The following is a 16,647-nucleotide window of genomic DNA, read 5'->3' as shown; positions in this document are numbered from 1 at the left end:
TGTACGAAATACATTGTGAATGCTGACAATGATTCTCAGTTTGCAGATCCAAACTTTTCTCAACTAAAATTATGTAGTTAACAAATACATTCACAAACTTACAATTCTAGTTATATATACAAACACTTATCTCCATCATTTTTCACAAAATAACAAAAAATATATATATACACGAAATAACAATCAATATAGAATGAACTTTTAACTTCGGATTAAATTTGATGACAAAATATTGACTTCGTCTAGAATAAATTGTAAGAAAATGTGAAAACCATTGGAATTACTAGATATATTTTTTCAACAAATTAACCCTAGTTTAAGATGGATTGAATCATGGTACTCTTAAATCCCCCCATGGATGGGGGAGTTCAGAGATTGATAATGTAGGCAAGCTTTTTCAGATGAGGGATCCGAATTTCTACTTATCGGATGTAGGCCCCCAATAAAAAGGTGACACCTGATTTTCGTATAGGAATCCACATAAGATTCTACAATGACTGTAATTTCTTGGAATAAGGTTTGTTTATTGTTAATGGATAAAGGTAATCGATCGAAAGATTAGTGCTTGGGCATGTAGAAAGTAGAAGCAGTACTTAGGCTTGTCTTAATTATTATTGCCTTTTGGGTTCTCTATAAAAAGGGCCTTTCTCGTTTTAGTGTTGGCATGCAAGCATAGAAGAGAAGTACAAGTAAATCGTACGAGAAGGTTAGAGAAAGAGAGTGTGTGTGTGTGTGACAGAAAAATAAAGATGGGAGACCAAAGTGCAACAGGAAAATTGGGTCTCTTTCTTCACAAGATAAAGCCTTACGTGGCTATGGTTTCTTTGCAATTTGGATATGCAGGAATGTATATTCTCAGCATGGTTGGTTTGAGGCGTGGCATCAATCACTTTGTTCTTTCTGTGTACAGGCATTTGATTGCCTTCGCTGTTATTGCACCATTCGCACTTGTTCTTGAAAGGTCTCTTTCTCTCCCATATATGCGCATGCATGCATGCATGCATATATATATATATATATGTATATGTATAATATGGATTGTTTTACCTAATTAAACTAATTATATATGTTGTTACTACTTGAACTTACTGTTTGATTTCAACTCCTTTTACAGAAAAATAAGGCCAAAAATGACTCTGGGGATCTTCCTAAGAATAATGGTGCTTGGTTTTCTCGAGTAAGTCACTAAAACATGTAGTATTTTGTTATATACACGCAACTCCAGAAACACAACGAATTTAATTTTACATGGCTAGATTTTAAGTTATTAGTATTTGAATTTTGAGAGAGAATTATCATTTTCACGTAATGATCACTTCCTGCAGGCCTGTTTTTGCTCAGAACTTGTACTTTGTGGGAATGACATATACCTCAGCAACATTTGCATCTGCCACTGCTAATATCCTCCCTGCCATTACCTTCATTTTTGCACTTATTTTCAGGTAAAAGTTCATAATTAACCTGTCATTATATAATTTTTATCACAATCGTCTACGGCATCATGCACTAGCAAAGTTGGATTACATATACAACGCACGTGTTGGAGCAAAATTTCTCACAAGAAGAAATGCAATTAGTTAATGTATTTAAATTATTAACATGCACTAATTAAGGTCATTATTCCAATATTTAGGTTAGAAAAAGTCAATTTCAAGAAGCTGCCTAGTGTAGCAAAGGTGATCGGGACTGCAATCACAGTCACAGGAGCGATGGTGATGACATGGTACAAAGGTCCCATCATTGAATTTATAAGTGGACAAGGACAAAGCCACCACACCAGCACCACATCCGGCGAACAACATTGGGTCACCGGCACTATGATGCTCCTAGCCCGTTGTTGCGGTTGGTCCGGCTTCTTCATTGTACAAGTGAGTAGCTACCTTGTCGTACGTTTAGCAAGACTCAAATGTTTATTCCTTGTGAACTAATTTGAACATTATTATTGTATGTTTGGTGCAGTCTTTCACACTAAAGCTATACCCAGCCGAGCTCTCTCTCACTGCTTTGATATGTTTAATGGGTGCAATGGAAGGGGCCATAGCCACGTTCGTAGTCGAACACAGCATGAGTGTTTGGGTTATAGGCTGGGACTACAGGCTTCTTGCCGCTGCTTACTCTGTGAGTACCAAAATATCATCATATAAATCAACTATTACAAGCTAATTACCAACTTTAATTCCTTGTTGGGACTGTTGCAAAGTTGTTTGACAAAATGAATCTTATTGTGAATAGGGCATAGTTTGCTCTGGAATTGCATATTATGTGCAAGGTATTGTGATGAAGGAACAAGGTCCAGTTTTCGTGACAGCTTTCAGCCCACTGGCCATGATCATCACCGCCGCTCTAGCTGCCATCATTTTAGCTGAGCAAGTCCGCCTCGGAAGGTATATACATAATTAGCTACAAATTAATATTTACGATCTATTTTAATTCAAGAATAGTCGTCACTCAGGATCTCTTCCAACAAAATGAACCCTAAACCCTAGTGTTGCATGTTATTTTTCTTTTGTTGTATTGCAGTATACTTGGAACTATTCTCATAGTCATCGGCCTCTATGCTGTTGTTTGGGGTAAAAGCAAAGATCCTACAACCTCTGCCTTATTGATCAAAGGCGAGAAAGCTGTTGCTCATGAATTGCCAATCACGGACAGTAATAGGTCATCGATAACTGTGGATGACAACATTAAGGATAGTACTACTGGAACTGCTGGGGACTTCAAGGTTCCAATCAAAGCACAAGAATCATGAAAAGTACTATGTCCAAGATTAATCCCATGGAGGTCTAATTACAATTTTCAAGATCTCCTTAAGTGATATTGTATTTTGTTTTTCTTTTTTCTTCTATCTTCTAGGAATTTTATGTAAGGGATAAAATTCGAATTTAAACACCTTGCAACAAATTAAAGGTGGATTTAGCATCAAATCATCCTCATGGAAACAAGTGAGACTTCATCCGAAAATGTGTAATTTTGAACGTACCTTTGAGAATGAGGGTAGAGAGTTAGATTCTCTCTCCTCACATTTCCACTATTTATCTCTCTCTTTTCTCTTTTTCTCTCAATAAAGAAGGCAACACATGATGTGTGTGCGGTATAATTTTAAGAGTTCAAATAGGAGGTAAATAGAGGGGAGGAGAGAGAATCCAGATCCAGAAGGAAATATACGTTCGCCTACATCGTAGGTTGTCTCTGTTTTCCAATTTTTCTCTTTCTCTCTTCAGTTTGTTCTTTTGTTTTTCAATTTATCCGGGGAATGTTTTTGCTTATTATATCTAAAAAGTCTACCTAGCTAGGTTTGAAATTGTAACAACACATGGATAACAAAATTCTACTGTGGTCTGAAGTAAGCACCATAGAAAATCTTGAAGATTAATTGGAATTTCGACCTAAGGTGAATTCCTAAACTAAGATAGTACACTTTTAATTGGAAGTCCAACCACCAAGCCTTATGCGTAGCTCGACTTGCCTAATTCATATTATTCTTTCAAAAAAATATATACATGTATCCACTGTTCTCAAAATCCCCGCCCTAGTGTCGTCTAGGTGCTAGGCGGCTGGTCACCCCTCCAATTAATCTCTAGGCGTTTGAAAATTAAGATATGGTGTATAGACTTGCTTAGACGTCCGCCTAGCCCAACTAGGTGCCCGCCTAGGCACCTGCTTAGGTCGTAACTCTCACTTAGACAGAAAAACGATACCTTTCATTTTGCATTTTAATTATTTTCAATAAAATATAAGAGACTTGTTGAATACTTGAATGAACCCTCATTAAATGATTTTCCCCCATGTTATCAGTATGTTCTAATACTTTATAATCTTATGTCATTTAATTTTGCAATTTATATATTCCAACACAATTATGTAATTTTTTTACATATAAATAGGCACTTATTTATATGATATATAATAAAATTACTTAAATCTGTCTGGGCCCCCGCCTACCGCTTAAGCACTAGGGCCCCTACTCATTGTCCGACTAGCACCTAACTCCTAGCGTCTTTTAGAACCTTATGTATTGAAACGAATTGGAAACCTTATCAAACTAAAAAAAAATAAGGGTGTTATATGGGCTAACAAGAAAAGCGGAAATATAACTTAACACGGAAAAGTTTACATATTTTATATGCTCATCTTTTGACATAAAAGTTTCACATGCTTACCAAGAAGCTAATTTTGCTAGGGACTCTAGTTAAACACGGTCATTTTCCACTAAGGGCCTTGGTGGTCTCAAACCTACCTTCACTAATCATGGAGTTTTTTGTTAACTTTAAGATTGAGATTTTTTTTTATATAATTTAATTTTAATGTCAAATTGTACAAGAAATTTATAGTTCAAGTGAATAAGAACATATCTATCATTGCATTAGAGAACATGTCTTCGAATCTCCCTCTCAAAACACCTCCATCTTTATGAAGTTCCTTTAATTGATACATGTAAAAGAATCTATAGTATTTGCTTAATTTCATATGAAGGAAAACCGAATCAAATCGGTTATTAAATGGTTTGATTTAGTTTGATTCTACTATTGAGGCACCAAAATTGCGTTACACAGTTGTTAAGATTCCTCCCAATATGATGCTATACTACACACAAAAATTGCTTTCCTTAAAAAAAATGACATGAATAGCATTGTTCTAGTTTTAGAGAACTTGTGTGGTAGGGGTTTATCACTACGTGTCGTTTCGTGTCTGTAACAAACAGACATGTGAGAAAAACTAATACATATCTTCTTATTATTAGTACAAAATGCTACATATCAGTAAACTCGTGGCATGCAAGACCTTCTCCAAGTTTTATGCACATTTTACACATGCAAAATTTGTACGAAGGACGTGGCAATTTTCCATTAGAAGCTAAAAATGAGATTGGTAAGTAGATTTAGATGGCACAGGCGCTCGAAACCATGTCCCTCTTTATTCCTTCTCCTCTCCGCTCTCCGATCGCATCATCTTTATTTACCCGAAAGACAAAAACAAGGTTGCATCAGCGCTTTACCCAACTCCCTGTAGTCCACTTCTCCTCCTGCTGTGGAGGAAGTGACGAGCTGAGGAAGAATTTTGATCCGAAAAGCTCAAAAATGGCTATATCGCCGATATGGGTATTTGGGTATGGCTCTCTTATCTGGAAGGCTGGTTTTAACTACGACGAGCGCCTCGTCGGCTTCATCAAAGGCTATCGCCGTGTCTTCCACCAAGGTCTCTCTCTATCTCTCTGGCTCTCTACATATAATATATGTATATATGTATGTATGTATATAGATATATTAATGTTTTCTGCAATCTGTTCAAAGTTGCGTTGGTGGGTCTGTTTTTATTAGGCAGTACGGACCACAGAGGGACGCCTGAATATCCAGGAAGAACAGTCACATTGGAACCTGCAGAAGGAGAAGTCTGTGTAAGTTGCGGTCCCAACAAGTTCAAAACTATTTGTAGTTTTTGTTTTTCAATTTGGTATTTTGCTATTAGTCTTTTGGATCGAAGATACATAATTTCTTTTGTAATGGTTGCTTGTGTTTACATGTCTCCCTATTGTTGAATACACCAGATATTCAGTTTAGTAATGTGGTGGTGTTTACGAGGCCGTCGTCACTGCAGATTAGAGTAGTTTAGAACATCAATTTTTTTTAAAAGAAAGAAATGTGCGGTGGTGTATCAATTTCATTTTGTGTTGGAATTATCAATTGTCGTGTAATTTTATTGTTAATCTCCTTTTTATCTTGTGAGTTTGTAGTGGGGAGTTGCCTACAAGATCTCAAACAAGGAAGATCAAGAAGTTGCTATAACGGTAGTTTCTTTTATCTTAAAAAGTTTATCTTGATGTTAAATTGGTTCTTTTGCTAGCATCTGTTGCTCTCTTGGTGTTGTGCACATGTTTTTTGTGGCTGCATTTCCTTTGCTAAGATTGTTCAAGGTTCCAAGTTATATCTTTCGGCACTCTGTGTTCTGCTGCAATTTATTGGTTGTCAATGTATCGAATCTGTGGCATTAGGTCCAGTTCTTTCAGGGCTTGAAATTGCTAGACTATGTTCCGATCCAGAATATATCATTTTATCCTTGTCACTTGTTGTTTGGCTCCCCCGATGGTGACCTTGTGAAATGTGCTCGTTCACAATTCACACCTTGTTCCATTTCTCTTGTTTTCAAGTAGCAATTAATATCTCGAAACAGAACTTGATTTATGGCGTTGTAACACAGTATTTAGAAGTGAGGGAGAAGCAGTATGACAAGAAGGCTTATCTTGATTTCTTCACCGTAAGCATAAGATCCCTTTGTAGCGTGTTCTCTAGCATTTTTATCGTTTTTGTTTGTTAAGCAAAATATAGAAATTTCTCTCAGGATCCAATGGCGACATCTGCAGCTGTTTCAGGTGTAATGGTGTAAGTAGTGAAAATCAACAAGAACTTTCTGCATCTTCGTACATGTATTTTTGCATTCAGTGCAACCAGTTCAGAACTGACATTGTCACTATTTAGATACATCGCCTCTCCGGACAAGAAACATAATGTGAACTACTTGGGTCCTGCATCCACCGAAGAGATCGCCAAGTATGTAAATCTCATCGCTTCATGTTTATCTAGATCGATGTAGTAGAAAACATCTACAATGCCGCTACTGGGCTAAACTTTGAATATGAGTAGTCGAGAATTAAATGTGAGTAGGAGTATCTTGCTTCTGTTTTCGTGAAATCTGCCTCGCCGAAAATCTGAATGATAAGATACATTAGCTTTTATGCCTAATTCCTTGATCGGTTGCCATTCATAGAAAGAAAAAATGGTATTGACCCTGATGCATCCTTTCCTATATATCTGCAGACAAATTGTTCAGGCTGAAGGCCCGTCGGGGCCTAATAGAGACTACCTTTTCCGCCTTGAAGAGGCACTTCTTCAACTAGGTAAGGTTCTCTCCGGGTTTAGTACCCCGTAGTTTGTTTATCCAGTCATTTTAGATCTCCATGCTTCTCCATTTCTTCGAAGTTCTTCGTTCTTTGCTTTCGTTTTTTGCCCTTTAATTTTCTTGCCGCAGGATGCAAAGACAAACATGTATTGGACCTTGCAAACGAAGTGAGGCGCATCCTGTCGGAGAGGGAGCTGACTTCAACATGAGGCCAAGAAGCTTTATGATTTTACAGGTCCCCCGGCATAACAATTATATGAATCTGTTACCAGAACATGTAGTCTGATTAAGACATTGTTTCGCCTTTCAATTGCTTTTGGATGGCACTTTGATGTCCATCATCAAAAATTCCTCATTTGTAAACTCTTGTTCATGTTGAATTGGCCTGCATGACGAGAGACTCAGATAGTAGGGCAACCGGTTTATCTTGAAGGTTCCGCTGGACAATGAGAACGAACTTGTCCCGTTCAATGCTGTCATCGTGGTTCACCATTGTGTGTAAATTGACAGTGGATATTTGACTAAATTCAGGTATTTTCAGGCAAAGTTGTAACAATCACGGTGAACCGCAAATTTTGCACGACACAGAAATCCTACGAAAAACATGATCGAATTGGTCCCTAAACTGGATTGAACCAATTTACACCCAGGACCATAAACAAACAAGTTTACGACATTGGGGCGTTAGTTACAGACGTTGATCTCAAACAGGAGAAGAAAAGATATCCTCTCCATGAGTGATTACTCTTAAATTGCATCAACTGGAGTAAGGCAATTATTCCACTAGCACGGAGAATCAGAGCTAATAATACATCACAACAGCTTGCATTTCACATTAACCGCGATAACAATCAATCTTACAGATTCGGTAAATTGAACATTACAGCAATGTACCTTAGCATCAAAACGGAGCAAAGAAGTCGCAATACATATCATTAAAAGTAGATGAAGTTGGGGAAATGCTTGTCGGATGTTCCTCTCTAGTATGCTCAATCCAAAGAACGGTTTTATGCCAACTGCAGCAAGATCGGCGTTGGCTTTAACTACCTGATGAAAGCAATTTGTTGAAAGAATCATCATCCCTACTTCTGATGTGCAAAGAGCTGTTTTGGCAGTAAGATTGATAAGGTTATTTGCTGATATAACTCAAAAGTTGTTGGTTCAACTTCATTACTGCTATTTATTCCACACCCATAAGAAATATCAGAGAAGGCTATACTGACTCGACATTGTACATAAACAGTTTAAAATTTAATCGCTGTCATCAGCTTCATCTGCATAAATAAAGGAAAAGTTTGTCAGAATGACTTCATATGAATCCAATGATGTTAACTAAAGAGAGCAAATCCAAGAATTGCACATATACTACTACCACCAAGATAAACATTTGAACTTGCATCGTACGACTTTCCAATACACGTTTAATCTGCTCAATGTAAAAGAAACATTGTGATGTTGTGATGTAATTCTTCCCTGCATGCCCTCTAAACTCGAGATATCCTAACTTCCTTTTTTCTGAAGTTTACTCTGTGAACTGTATTACACAACTCTGATTCATGAACAGAATACAGAGATTTATTGTATTAAATGGAGGTTGAGCAAGAACTTGATGAAAAATACATCCGTGCGCAGGGACTAAACATTAATTGACATTGAATACCTCATTAGCTCCAAATGTAGGACAGTTAACGATCGTATCAGTTTTGGTTAATAAATAAATGCTAGAATCCTTGGTAAAACATGGAAGCCACAAACCGTAATGATTTGACCTTGACAAGTGCATAATGAATGCATAGGTAACACTGCAGAAGCACCGTAAATCATAAAATTCTCATCCTCATAACCCTAGTTTCCATTCATAATAGCAGTAAATGACATTAAGGTTCTTGAATTAACACTTACCCTTGTCACTATGGTTGCTATCACTATTACCATTATCCCCATTGTCCTCGTCCTCAACCTCATTCTCTTCCTTGTCACTGTCGTCATCTTCATCATTGTCATCATCTGAACTTTCAGCATCATCAGATTCACTTTCAACTGGTATTTGGGGCTTTGGAGGAGGCACAAAACTAGTAGTGGACCTTCTACGTGAACTTGTTACAATGTTACTCATGTCAATGCCTTCGAGCTCTTTTGCCCTTTCCTTTTTCTTTTTGACTTCCTTGATTTCTGAAATAAGGTAATGGACGGTATGAATCCTTACAAGTGTGACAAAGTCGGGATAAAAGATGTATGGTGAAACCACACCCCCATGGAGAATGATTTACACTTGCAAGAATAATTTCTAAGGTATAAACCACACCCCCACAAAGTCAGGCATCACAACTTCCATGTTAATCCTAAACCCAAATTCCTAGATGAAACCTAGCAAAGTTTATTTTTTATAACATCTGGATAAATTAGATCAAATCATACCCACCGTTGGTATTGCAAGTATCACCATTAAAGGCTAAATTTGAATACTCACCTTTCTCAGAGGGATGTGCAGATAATCCTTCTCTAGCGAGTATCTCCTCTAACTCCTTTATCAGGTGCGCTTCACGTTTATTCTCAGGCACCTGCTTGACTTTCTTGTATACTGAGGGGGCAACGCTGTATAACAGATAATAAACATCATAAAGTAACAATGACCAGGATACAAGTCTTAATATGCATAGAGTCATAGATGAAAAACCTCATTCCACATGCTTTGATAACTGATCGTAGATGCTCCACACGTTTCCCATATGCAGGTGTTGTTGAAACTTCTTTCTTCTACAATTGACAAATAGTATGATTCAATAATAGACATAGCCTACTTTTATGGTTCAGACTAGAGAAACATACAATGTAATTACCTTTACAGGTTTTTCGGCAAATGACTGAGAATGGTCATCTTCAGAGACATTTCCACTGTCTTCTGCATCACTTTTTTCTTCTGGGTCTTTCTGAGGAGGCTTGATTCTCTTCTTTCCAGAGACGTTAGTCTCCTTAGCCATTATTTTCCGTTTCTTAAGGCCGTCCATATTCTGCATCTTTCCTTTTGGAACACTTTTGCTTCTAGGTTTTACTTCATCTTCTTCCTCACTAATTTCATTATCTGAAGAACCAGATCTCTCATCGCTTCTGACCTTAGTGGATGCTTTTCTCTGAGCACTTTTCTGCGTCTTTCCTTTTGGAGCAGTTTTTCTTTTAGGTTTTACTTCATCTTCTTCCTCACTACTTTCATTATCTGAAGAACCAGAACTCTCATCGCTTCTCACCTTAGTGGATGCTTTTCTCTGAGCACTCCTCTGAACATTTTTCTTGGCAGTAGTTGCAGGTTCAGAATTTTCACAAGATTCTAGAACCTAAAAAGGAGAATAAATGCAAAGTATGACTACACCGATAGACATATTCACTTCTAGAATTTCAAGATGCCTCTAAAAAAAATTATCTTACATCGTCTAGTTGCTGACTTATAAACTTCTTAAAGGAGTCAAGAGTATATTTCTGAAGCTGAAGATCTTCCTCCAAAAGTCGGCGAAGTCCAACCAGAGTAATCTTTCTGTCGTGAAAGGAAGGAATAAATAATGAGTACTTCATCTAGTCAACTGACTTCATTGAAAATTAACCACCAAAGACAAAAGTCAAATAGATTCTAATGACAATCAAAAGAGGAGCAGGAACATACATGAAAATTAGTATATTATTGCAATAGAAAGCAATAATTGATACTTAGTTCATAGAAAGTAGCATACTCAGAATTAGCTTTGATATAAGAACCCCTCTTTATAAGGGCTGACTTTATCACACTCTCAGTTGGACCCTTTTTTTGGTTGGTAGTTTTAGTTTCTTCAGTTCCAGATTTGGCCACTTTATGCCCTGTCAGAAGCCCCATTACAGGAGAGTCTTCCATTTTCTCCTCATCTTCTGAACATGTTTGCTTCGCATCTTTATTTGACTTTCCTTTTGGTAATTCTGCGGCTTCTTCTTTAACCAGAGTTTTTTCATCAGTCTCCCCTGATGCCCTTGAGGTATTGTCATCACCAGCACCTTCTAAGACCTAGCATTTTGAGAAGAATAAATGCAATGAAGAGATGACATATTTCATGCGAAAACATTTGGACTCCAATTAATAAATAAATAAACTAAAAAATTAATACAATACAATACAAAATGAAATAACACGAAAGCAAAAGGTAAAGTGGCATGTTCCTAAATCATGGGCACAAGCTGGAGTGAGGAAATTTTGGCTATGGTGATTGAATTGGCCAGTGGCACTTCCCAAGCTCATGGGAGATGCCCTCAGGGTTATGGTGAAGAATCACCTACTCGAAACTATATTGCTTTCTTGGTCTCCTATTCAGCTTGTTGGTTTAAAGATTTTTTTGTTATTTTGAAGCCCTACTACTACTTTGGACTGCGGACAGAGGTATTAGATCTGGTAAAAATGCACCCCAGTCAAAAAAGAACACATCTGCATAAACATCCAAGTTTCTCATAAATCTCATCCTGCATGATCACTTAAATGCTCAACCTTCATCTCTGGGAAAAATTAAAGCAACCAGACACCCAGTACTCCCCCCCCCCCCCTCTCTCCCTCCCTTGCAGTATGGCAACTGTGGGACAGGTAGTAAAACCTAGCTTGGGTAAATACATCAGCATATGGCCCCTCAGGATCGAACTTGATGATGGCCTGCCTGTTCCATAGAGTCAATGCACAGCCCAAATCCAAGAGCAGAAGGGCAGGGCTAACCACATTAATTAGTTAGAAAGGAAATGTCTGAGTCAGAAAATCTTTCTGATATTATCTCAAGTAAATGAAATTCTCAAGAACAAGACAAGATAGTTTTTTTGTTGAGCCAAAGTCGCCAACAAAAAACAATCAGGAAAAAAAAATGATTCAAAAGGTAGTTTTGTACAATCCATTGATCATATAACATATATGAAGAAAGCTTTTGACGTAAAAAGCCTTACCTTTTTGAAAACAAATTGAGAAAACAAGTGGAGCCTTAGAAAATTTCTAAACTTTCACTTTAGGTAACTCTTTCTTGCACATCTTTTACTTGATTCTCATTTCATAAGAATTCATTTTAATGCTACGCATCTGTACTTGAGAAAAACTAAACGCTCACGAGTCTAGAAAGTTTCCCACAGAAGAAATAAATTTCCATACAAAACAACCATAGAAGAAAACATGTACAGAATATTTCCAGTCCAAAAATCATTCCCATGGAACTATTTTCGATTGACGCAAAAACACTACAATGAAAAGTATTGAAGAAACAGTAAATGACCCATACGAAATTTAACAAAGGGAACATAAGAAGCTACCATGAAAGTCATCAATAAAACATAATAAAAACGATGATGTTATGACCAAGTACACTATAGTCATACTAAATGACAACAACAAGCTTCGATATTGAAAGATATACCTCCACTAAATGTTCCTTGACAAATCTTTTGTGCACATCCAACGCAAATGTTTCCAAGCCCAGGTCTTTCTCTAAGACTCTTCGGACACCCTCAAAAGTCAAAGAACTGCATATAAAAATAAAACTTTAATAAGTAATCCAACCTTGGACAGGTCTAACATGCTCAACCCACAACCATGGGTGTTAGAATGTTTGAACTAAAATCATCCATTCGAAGTTTACTCAAGATAAATAGTCAAATAAGCTTCTAAAGGCGTTGATAAAATAGCCATTCATCTTTTAAAGAAAGCCTATTATCTGGGTGCAATATACACCAAAAAGAAAATAATAATAACCATAAATCCACAAGTGCATCTAAACTAATTTTACAACAACTTTCTTGAGCTTCCATATAAAATCATTGTGATCAAACCTTCAAGCAATGAACCACTGCAATCAAGTTGCAATTGGGAAGAGATATAACGCAACACGGTCACGGAAATTGAGCGCATTGGCTTCATCCACAAAAGCTTATTTTGAGATTTGTTGCTAAGCATATAAAAAATCACAGGGAAGTTGAATTCGAAGTTGGGGTTTAAAATAGATAAAGAAAGTCAAGTATTACCACACAAATTAGAGCAAGGAATGCTAAAGAATAAATAATTCCTATACCGGGAAATGACTGGAACAATACTAACAGTCAGATTACGGAAAGGAATTGCATCCGTTACATTGCTTTTCCTTCCTTATTCGAGAATAAATGCGGAGATATGACAACCTAAGGTGTGATGAATGTACAAAGTTCGCCTACAACAAGCACAAAAGCGCTTGTTTTATCCGTTGCGCTATAATTCTACAAACCCAAATGAAGCGTAGAACATATAGAACACCCAGAAGCTTCAAAACCCTAAACAAAACAACTAAACATGCAAAGCCTAAGAACACAAAGCATATCAAAAACTGTTAACCGCACACTTAAACACGCTTGCATCTACACAGTGACCCTTAATTAAGTTATAATGCGCATCGTTAAACCCTAAAACACACAAATCAAAGCTAGAAATTTTCAGGTCAAATCAATCCGTATGAATTTTTTTAACAAATTCTGGCATAAAAAAAAAAAAAAAAAAAGAAATATCACTGGTATTTAAAATTAAATTCATCAAAAGTAAACGAATTCAGTAAGGAAGGAAGAGGGAGAGAGAGATTACTCGGATTGTTCTTTGAAGTAAGGGACGCGTAAGCGCATAGCAGTCTTAATCTGGGACTGGATATCGTGCGCCTCCTTCAGAGGGATCTCGCTATCTTGCGCGTCCTCCGCCATTACTATGAACCCCCTCCCTCTCTCCTCTGTTTCTGAGTGCAAGCGCTTCGAAAGAAGCAGCTTCCTCTCTGTGCGTTTTAAAACGTGGGAGCAGAACACAAAACGAAGGGGGAGAGTGTAGGAGTTTGCTTCCCCTGTATATGCTCACACCCAATATGGTGCAGTGTTTAAAATATTTGTATGGAAATATTGATATGTAAAGGGGAATTTTATTTGAACTCACTTAATCTTTTTATACACTCAAATTATTTTTTAAATTTTTATTATTTTTAATTAAAGAATTAATATTCTATTAAACCTAAAATTATTACCTAAACCATTCTTCTAAATCCAATTTAAAATGTAAATTTATCTATACAACCAATTAAAAAATAAAATCCCAAATTAAATAATTAGATGAAGTTTCTACTTGTTAACACTTATCAACCAATTTTGTCCATCCCACTTTGAGCTCTTTGAAACAGAGCTTTTAGTCCTTTGTCTCGTCTTAGCTCTTTACTGACACAGCTTTTTGAATTTTTTTTTTCTAAATTTTTCTATCAATTACTTTATTGCATCTTATTCAATTTTTTTGTTAAATTCAAATTTTCAACTTGAGCTTGTTTACAGCACTATGTGTGCATCTTATTGGATCTTTTTCGTATAATCTTTATAGTAAAACAAAGGCCTTAATTTCATGGGCTAACAATTTATTCATAACTAATGCATGCTTAATGTAGGGGAACAAACTAGCACGGCAACAAATTATAATGCCAAAGCAACAGTGTTTTCTTTCTAATATGCCAAACAAATTATCATTACTTCTAATTTCCATAGAAAGGGTTTAGTATCCAAGAAATTTGGTGTCTGTAACTAATTATTAATACTTTCACTACGGTTGTTGTAGAAAGGAATTTGTATTCAATAAATTTGTAACATCTACACTATTTCTCATAGAAAGTTTAGCAAACTATGCGCAGCCTGGGATTGACGAAAAAAATTGAAACTCAACTACTCATCTTCTAAACTCTTAAAAAAATTGAAATCAAATGATTTTTCTTTTCTTAATCGATTTATACTTAGTAAGAGTATTCGAAACTTCAAAATCATCATCTAATGATAAAAAATAAATAAAAATAAATAAATTGTTTTTCTCTATAAGAGCTATTAGGGTTTTAGTCAGAATGAACGTATAATAAACAAGGAGTGATGATAGGTTTAATTATAAGGAAAACTAATGAAAATGGCTTGAAAAGTTTTAGTTTTAATAAAAAAAACCATGTTATAAGTTTTGTTTAATGATTAGTACAAGGCCCATATTAAAGTAGTCGAACTAAAAATGGCCTAACTATAATAAATTATGATTTGTCGATTTCACCCCTAACTTTTTAAGGTTGAATTGTGACAACCCATTCCAAATTTTACGTTTTTATTTTATTTTAAAAGCGTGAATTTACGAAATTGCCCTAGAGGCAAGGACTTTGACTTCCGTTGACCATCGACTTGAGAGATGTGGGACTTATTCTTTTAGCATATCGTCGTAGTACTCGTTGGTATGAACGTATAGGTGAAAGCCGTTTGCGAGTCCGAATTATAACGGTATAGTTACGGACGTTCGAAATTGGTTATTCAAGGTTTAGTGTTAGAAAGCGAAGTGGCTTTCCCGTCCACCCACACCCACCACAAGTTCCCATTTTCCAAGGCCGATTCCGGCCAACTCCGGTGGAGTTTTTCGACGCCACCACCACCATCTTGAAGCTCTCATTCCCCTCTACAAAACCCACCCAAGAACCACCTTGATTAACCATGGTATGTGGCGGTTTGAGGCCACGAAAGTCGACGAAAATCAATGGTGCTCCGGCCACTCTTTTTAATTTTTCGGCAAATCGGCAAAGTGATGGCCGATGCCACCACTTGGGCTTTGTAGCCCATCATCCCAGGAGAAAAACCCAACCAACCCTGACCCCGTTGGACCACTGTAGAAGACGAATCGACATCGGGAAGTTTTAAGCACCCGCCGGCTTTGTGGGAAAAATTGACCATCTTACATCTACTTTTGGACTTCGTGGCAGGTATGAAAGTTGCTCCACTCACTGAGATCTTCATTTCTGTGAAGTTTGAGAATTTTTGGAAATAGTTGGGTTTTCCGATGAGTCGGGGCGGCCGACCGCTAGACCTGGCATTCGTGTCGTGTTTCTCGTGTTCGTGTCGTTTTCGTGTCATACCCAATAGCTTAACGGGTCGTGTCGTGTAATACCTGTTAAAGTAAACAGGTAATATGACCCGACCCGAAATCAACCCGTTAATATTATCAGGTAATATGACCTGACCCGTTACCCGTTAAGAAAATTATATTTTAAATCAATAAAAATGAAAAGAAAAACATAATTTGACCCAAAAAAATGTAAAACATAATACTAAATTAGTATATACATACTAAATTTCGAAGTTGACCCCTTAATGAACGTTGTAAAGTTTTTCATTACGTGTGATTACATTTTTCACACTTATTATTATTAATTTTTCACTCAAATAAATAACATTGTTCATGAGATTTTTAAAAATCTACACTTATTTATACTTTCATCAAGTATAACATAAGATTTTATGGTATCCACTAGTGTAAATATTTTAAATTGAAGATCGAATTCATTCATTGTATTCATATAGGGTCAATGAGTGTAGCTGTAAAAAATCATCAAAATCGGAGTTAAAATAACCGTTAAATCGTAATTTTTCGTTTATAACCGTCGAAAAGTTTTGTCTCATTACTTGATCTCTGAATGTTTGTTTTTTTCAATTTTTGGCGTATGCGATCTCGAAGCATATATAAACAAGTTTAACGGTTGGATCGTTGAAATTAGTTTCGTAGGATGTGTATCACATCAAAACGATAGATTCACTAACACTTAAGAGTTTATTTATACTTTCATCAAATATAACATAAGATTTTGTGGTATCCACTAGTGTAAATATTTTAAATTGAAGATCGAATTCATTCATTGTATTTGTTTAGGTTCAAGGAGTATAGCTGTAAAAAATCACCAAAATCGGAGTTAAAATAACCGT

The 16,647-nt window shown here is 36.4% G+C and overlaps 3 protein-coding genes across 4 annotated transcripts; 2 read left to right on the top strand and 1 right to left on the bottom strand.

The window, feature by feature from the left end:
• The first annotated feature begins 693 nt into the window (after window positions 1-693).
• On the top strand, window positions 694-2,980 carry LOC103938070 (WAT1-related protein At1g21890-like). The gene is made up of 7 exons (XM_009348070.2): window positions 694-961; window positions 1,115-1,177; window positions 1,326-1,442; window positions 1,634-1,868; window positions 1,960-2,118; window positions 2,233-2,384; window positions 2,521-2,980. Exons 1-7 carry the CDS (start codon window positions 750-752, stop codon window positions 2,747-2,749), a joined length of 1,167 nt encoding a protein of 388 aa, XP_009346345.1. The 5' UTR covers window positions 694-749; the 3' UTR covers window positions 2,750-2,980.
• Window positions 2,981-4,881: 1,901 nt separating this feature from the next.
• LOC103938071 (gamma-glutamylcyclotransferase 2-3) lies at window positions 4,882-7,440 on the top strand. 2 transcript variants are annotated; one of them, XM_009348071.3, is made up of 8 exons: window positions 4,882-5,196; window positions 5,319-5,395; window positions 5,732-5,785; window positions 6,196-6,252; window positions 6,337-6,377; window positions 6,474-6,545; window positions 6,813-6,892; window positions 7,024-7,440. In XM_009348071.3, the coding sequence occupies exons 1-8, from the start codon at window positions 4,884-4,886 to the stop codon at window positions 7,101-7,103; spliced, it is 774 nt and encodes a 257-aa protein (XP_009346346.2). In that variant the 5' UTR covers window positions 4,882-4,883; the 3' UTR covers window positions 7,104-7,440. The 2 variants fall into 2 exon arrangements, with proteins under 2 accessions (XP_009346346.2, XP_048425774.1); XM_048569817.1 differs by lacking the exons at window positions 6,813-6,892; window positions 7,024-7,440 and adding an exon at window positions 6,656-6,802 and having other exon boundaries at window positions 6,474-6,616.
• Window positions 7,441-7,697: 257 nt separating this feature from the next.
• LOC103938073 (glutamic acid-rich protein) lies at window positions 7,698-13,739 on the bottom strand. The gene is made up of 9 exons (XM_009348075.3): window positions 13,487-13,739; window positions 12,297-12,402; window positions 10,617-10,921; window positions 10,318-10,423; window positions 9,735-10,226; window positions 9,572-9,651; window positions 9,365-9,489; window positions 8,797-9,066; window positions 7,698-8,168 (listed from the first exon to the last, which is right to left on the bottom strand). The coding sequence occupies exons 1-9, from the start codon at window positions 13,597-13,599 to the stop codon at window positions 8,146-8,148; spliced, it is 1,620 nt and encodes a 539-aa protein (XP_009346350.2). The 5' UTR covers window positions 13,600-13,739; the 3' UTR covers window positions 7,698-8,145.
• Between the last annotated feature and the right edge of the window lie 2,908 nt (window positions 13,740-16,647).

This window comes from the organism of the source record quoted next, unplaced genomic scaffold (genome assembly GCF_019419815.1).
Source record: "Pyrus x bretschneideri cultivar Hongxiangsu unplaced genomic scaffold, Pyrus_bretschneideri_v1 Contig100, whole genome shotgun sequence".
In the NCBI taxonomy this organism is placed as follows: Eukaryota; Viridiplantae; Streptophyta; class Magnoliopsida; order Rosales; family Rosaceae; genus Pyrus; species Pyrus x bretschneideri.
The sequence above is the reverse complement of the archived record's forward strand: the minus strand, read 5'-3'. Positions and strand labels throughout refer to the sequence as shown.